The sequence below is a fragment of the Myotis brandtii genome, unplaced genomic scaffold (genome assembly GCF_000412655.1).
Source record: "Myotis brandtii unplaced genomic scaffold, ASM41265v1 scaffold316, whole genome shotgun sequence".
Taxonomy (NCBI): domain Eukaryota; kingdom Metazoa; phylum Chordata; class Mammalia; order Chiroptera; family Vespertilionidae; genus Myotis; species Myotis brandtii.
The window spans coordinates 953,615-959,614 of NW_005362116.1; the positions used below are offsets into that span (position 1 = coordinate 953,615).

The 6,000-nt window shown below is 41.0% G+C and overlaps 1 protein-coding gene across 4 annotated transcripts in view; it reads right to left on the bottom strand.

The window, feature by feature from the left end:
• ACTR8 (ARP8 actin-related protein 8 homolog (yeast)) overlaps positions 1–6,000 on the bottom strand; it is an 18,576-nt gene that overhangs the window by 12,242 nt on the left and 334 nt on the right. For 2 of the 4 annotated variants that reach the window (XM_005870297.2, XM_014542943.1), the window contains exons 2-5: positions 2,851–3,021; positions 1,498–1,608; positions 761–865; positions 312–485 (exon numbers count right to left, since the gene is read on the bottom strand). In XM_005870297.2, the coding sequence (XP_005870359.1) occupies positions 312–485; positions 761–865; positions 1,498–1,608; positions 2,851–3,021 (561 nt within the window). Of the gene's footprint in view, positions 1–311; positions 486–760; positions 866–1,497; positions 1,609–2,850; positions 3,022–3,747; positions 3,981–6,000 lie in introns of those variants that run through there. The other 2 variants (XM_014542945.1, XM_014542944.1) reach the window with 2 other exon arrangements.

Below are 6,000 nucleotides of genomic sequence, written 5' to 3' on the forward strand. Positions count from 1 at the left end.
TCTTGGTTCCTCGGTCAACACCCAACTGCTGAACCCTATGGGCCGAACTTTTAAAAAAATATATTTTTATTGATTTCAGAGAGGAAGGGAGAGGAAAAGAGAGACAGAAACTTCAATGATGAGAGAGAATCACTGAGTGGCTGCCTTCTGCCCCTACTGGGGATCAAGCCCATGCAACCCAGGCATGTGCCCTAATGGGGAATCGAACAGTGACTTCCTGGTTCATAGGTCGATGCTTAACCACTAAGCCACATCGGTCGGGCAACCAAGAATCTTAAAGACAATCCAAGTAATTGGGAATCTGAGCTCACCTTTAAATCTTTCAATGGAATTTCCAAGTATTTTTGTATTGCATGAGACCATATTACTTCAATATCTGCCAGAACAGCTGTAAGGGAGCCCCCAGGTCCCGGGTGAATATTTAACTGACCTCTTCTAATAGGCCAGTGGATATTGTAACAGTCCAGTGGATTAACATACAAGGCCTAGAAGACAGGGAGATGAACACATTAAAACTCTTCTCTCAGGGTTTTCTGGATTCACGTTCAAAATTCTAAGGCTAGAAATCATCATTAACACTTGCTGAATGTTCTAAGTGTTGAGGGTGGAATATCTATTACTTCAAGAACCAATGTGACCATCTGGTCCTCAAAGTAGGATTACGGAATGCCAGGGAACTAGAACTGGATGGGAAAGTAAATGAATTTCAGCAGTAAGACAAGGTTTTCTTCTTCCATTTCACAGTAAAAAAGTTTCCTACCTCTTCGCCGACCAAAAACTCAGGGTGATGAGATGTGTTTGTCCATTTATTTCCAGAACAGTGATCTAAAATTGCAGGTCGCATCTGCTTGTTGTAGGAGCGTGCCTGAAATGAAATTGCATCATTGATTCTCTGAATTTAGGCAAGGGAAAAAAGGGTGTGTAGTTGAGTCCTCTTTTCTCCTCTCCCTCAGGGATCACATATAGTGGCAAATTTTAATCACAAACCCAAGATATTTGGGGGAATATTGACTGGTAACAAAAGGATTCTCTTTCCCTTCTCCACAATCTAGATTTTCCCTGTGATTTTTGACACCTAGGCTGTGAATCACAGCCAGTCCAAAATTAATACTGCACTCTACCTAAAGTTGAATACAAATTTACATATCATACTGACTCATAGCCATTCCTAATTGTATTGGTTTACTGCATTAATATAACTATTACGGTAAGAATACAGCTTCCCACCAAGGTCTTGGAATTACACACTTAAGACTCTCAGGTATACTATAAATTTTATCAACTTGTGACAGGAAATACCACCTTATAAATCATTTGGCTTGCCTAAGCATTTGTGACACTGATTCAGGTATTTCATAGGTGATTAGGAATGGTTTTTCCTCCTTTTTAAAGGAAATCTCTTATTGCATTTGCATAATGAAATAGGTAGAGCACATGACCGGCATTATGCTATAATAGCTGTGCTAAAAGAATAAATCTGAAGAGTTGAAACTGAACCTGTTCAGGGGACACAGGAATCCGCCTTGTACCATTTGACATCTTTTTAGACCATATCGCTTGATCCACCATTTTAAGACCATTTTGTCTTTGTTCGTTACTTTCAGGTTTCTGGGGAAAAAAAGAAGGAAAGATGAGTGGTACAAAGGACTTAGTGAAAAGGGAAGGCAAACTAGCAAACTACTAATTTAATGCAACAATGGGAAATGCTCCCTCATCAACAAGTAGCTTCCCTAATCTGTCATATGTATTAATCTTCGGAATTTAAAGTAATCTTTGTATTATTTATAAATAAAAAATGTCATAAAAGAACCCTCACTATAAACCAACTATTTGCAAAAATCTATAACTTTGAGTAACTTTGAGTTGATAAAAAAATTTCATAATACTAATGAGAGCACAGCTATTTTTACATTTACAAAGTATTTCAGACTCATATAATTATATCATTTTCATGTTTAGAATTTGTAACAATGTTATACTTCTTCATGTGTTATTTTGCTTAATCAACAAGTGCTCAAATTACAGTGATACTGTAAAGAATATATTCACACCTTTTTTGTAGAAAATATTGTTTTCTTTCAATATTTTTTCTCTAAAGTCGAATCACTCAATGATATAAGTGATTTTTAGATTCTTATATCATTAAGTTATATGGACTTAAGTAACGTCTGCTAGTTATGCTAAAAAATGGAACCCTGGGGGGGATAAAGACACATTTGTAATATCTTAATCAATAAAAAGTTAAAAAAAAAATGGAACCCTAAAGCTTATTATCAAAATTACAGAAACCGCAAGTTCCTAAAACTACCCTTGATTTAAAACTTAAAAGTGGATTACAGTGTAATATACACATTTAACACCTATCACAAACTTTTTCTTATAATTACCATTTGTAAAATAGAATAAAGTAAATGTTTACTATGAGGGAATACTTTTTGCCTTTAAATTATGATTTGACCTAAGATTGTAGTAAGTGATTTGTGTAGCAATTCAATTTGCTTATGAATTGAAACATGAATTTAAACTCCTCTAAATATCTGGAAAAAAAAATACCTGAATGCATCATTTTAAGTAAGTGATAAGTCTGTATCTTCCATTAAAAATCACTCTCCTCAATATCCAATTCATCCCAATGGGTTAAAAAAATTGAATTATCATATTTACTTCTTTACAATTTAAAATTGCTAGCTCAGATGAAAAATGATATTTGTAACCCTGAATGATGCTATTCTTTAAAAACATAAAGCTATGAAGGTGTTTATTCAAGATTACTGCATATACTTGAATGTCTAAGGCTTCCCAAGGAAGCAACCTTGGGCTTTCTCTCCAGGTCCTCCATTTCTAACTTACATTTAGTCCTTCCCTTAGGAGCCAGTTGTCTTTGTACAGTGGCTGCCCTTGTTGCTTGTGTCTTCGTGCAATGACATGAGGAATGCTGATAGGAAGTGTGTCTGTGGCTCGACCAATCCTTAAGGTTGTTGAACCCGGATGTATGACAACAATGAAGTTGCTCTGGATTTGCTGCAAACATAACACATAGGAGCGTGACCTTCGTTAAGTAATACACAGGTAACAAGTTAAATAATGTACAGGTAACAGGATAGACTAAAAAGTTAGTTTCCTGTGATGGTCATCAGACTCAAAGGTATCAAAGTAATTTAGGACAGGGAGTTCTTTGAGAAGTATCCAATTACTGCTCTCTACCTGAATACAAACTCATTTTATAGTTTGTGTTCCCAGGATCTAATTCAAAGTACATAGCCCAACAAATATTTGCTTAAATGAATAGAACCATGATTATCCAGTGCAAATTAACCTATTGGGCATTTCTGCGCCAGGCACTGTGGGTACAATGTTGACCAAAACAAAGTCCCCCAAATCAGAGAGCTTTCCATGTACTAGGGAAGATAGTTAAACAAGGAATAAGAGTAGGAATACTCTGATTAGTGAAATGCAGGGTTCCCTACATCTGAATCACCTAAAGATGCTTGTAAAAAAACAGTGACCCCAAGCTTTCACTACAAATTTTGCAAATCAGAATCTCCAGGGAGAGCCTAGGAATCTGCAATTAAAGCTCCTGAAGTGATCAGTATGACCACTCACGTTTAAACTACAGCTGAACAGGTGAGGGAGAAATTAATGTAAGGGTAGAATTACTCTTCTGTAATACTGGAAAGTTTTACACATCAACTACTTCTTAGTGTGTGCATAAACTGTGCTTTGGCTACTGTTTTTGAAAAAACTTACCCTTGTCGATTCTGTGCTATTTACCTACTCTGGCAAGAGTCTGGGGTTGCAAAGCCAGAGCTCACACTTAACCTCTTAAGTCAGAAAACTTTGCTGCATTTCACAATCCATTCTTGGGAGATGACGAACAAGGACTGACAATGTGGTACGAATCAGGACAGTGGACGACTGTAAACTTTACTTTGAGATAACTGTTTTAGACCCGAAATTCCAAGGGGGCAGAATATCATCTGCATCTCTTGGGGAAACATTACCATGCAAACCTGTTGAGGGGGACTCAGTTTCAGCAGCACGTGGGTGAAGGAAAAAGGGACTCTGACAATCCTTGAAAACAGGATCGCTCTGTTAAGAACCACCACCCAGCCTGACTCCTTAGCTAGCACCTACTCTGCCCTGCCCTTGAAGCAACAGTTGTATGTTCTTGGTATGTTTCCATTTAAAACATTTCTATACCTTGCCAATAAAGTCCAGACCTCCCTGATCAAGACCCTGCCTACTTCTCTAGCCTTACTCTAGTCTAGAACCACTTCTTGTTGGTCAGTATATCCCACATACCATTTCATGGATATTATTGTTCAAGATGAGATAGACTTAAAAACACAGGTGCCACAGAGGACATGGAAAAACCAAAGGGTGTGCCCAGCCGGTTTGATTCAGTGGATAGAGCGCCCGCCTGCGGACTGAAGGGTCCTGGGTTCGATTCTGATCAAGGGCACAGACCTGGGTTGCAGGCTCAATCCCCAGCAGGAGGCAGCTGATTAATGATTCTCTCATCATTGATGTTTCTCTCTCTCCCCCTCTCCCTTCCTCTGAAACCAACAAATATATGTCTTTAAAAAACAAACAAACAGAGGGTGTTTATACAGCTGACTGAAGGTCAGGAAATGTTGCTACAGTGGTTCAGGACCCAGGCTGTGGATTCAAAGACCTGGCTTCCAATTCAGACCGTGCCGCTTCTTTGGTCTGCACGAAGTTTCTACCTCACAGAGTAACTGTGAAGACTAAATGAGTTAGTGATCACCACGCTCAGTGTGGCTAGCTCCTCTGAGGTTCTCCACTGCCTTCAGAAGTAGCCGCTATACCTCTGGCTTGTATGACCCTCGTGATATGGCCCCTGCTAATATCTCCATTCTCATGTCTCGCTCCCTTTTCTCCCTCATTTCCAGACATCCGCATCTCCAACGCTTCATATCCTCTCAGCCCAGGTCTCTTCCAGGCTATCCCCTCCCTCACTGAGATTTCCACCCCCACCCCACCCAGCTAACTCTGATCCTCCTTCCGATCTTGATCCAGATGTCACCTCCTTTGAAGAAACCATTGACCATCAGGGCTGGAGGAGGTACCTGCTGTGTGCCCAACACTTCCTCATGGTCCTCTGCACCAGCCCACCCCACACCATGCTCAGATACCCCCCCTCCCGTGACCTTAACAGTCAGAGCCCCTTCAGCCGCCCCCTCAGAGGGGGAGAATCCTGGAAGGTGGGCACCAGCAGGCCTTACAGACCCTGCGGTCAGCCTCTCAGCTTAAGTGGGAAGACTGAGCCCTGACAACAGTAACCGCCACGCTGAGGGCTGGGCTGACCAGGGGCGGCCGAGCCATGTGCTTACAGCTGCCTGCCCAGCGGGGCATTATCCTTCCCGCCTCCCAGGAAGGACCCTGCCTAGGGTCCAACAGGAAGTTCTGAGCACGGACACGCCTCTTGACTTCTGCTGTGAACTTAAATGACCTTTGCCCATTTTCCTATGGGAATGCGGGTGTTTTCTTCACTGATTATTAGTAATATGATATTATATATCATGTTATATATCATACGTGTGTGTATATATACACATATATATGTATGTGTATGTGTGTGTGTATATATATAGATATATAGATATCTATCTATCTATATATATATATAAAGGTCCTTTGCTTACCATGTACTGAAAATAATTTTTCTCTGGTATAACTTAATCTTGCTTTTCACACACATGCACCTAATGTCTGCCCTTTCGTTGCTTTTAAGCTCGAAATGACCTCCACTACCTGAGACTTCTTTAACAAGGAAAAAGCCCGAACTCTAGCTGTCCCTCACCCAGTGTCCGCAGGCTCTCCCTGTCCCCAGGCCCGACGCTAAACAACACGTGCGACCACTGGACTTCACAGGACTCGGGGGCAGGTAATGGCCTGTCCCGTTTCAAGGCCAGGAGGCTGCGGCTCGCCCAGCGGCTGGTGCGGACGGACGGTGGGGACCCAGCGCACACCGACCCG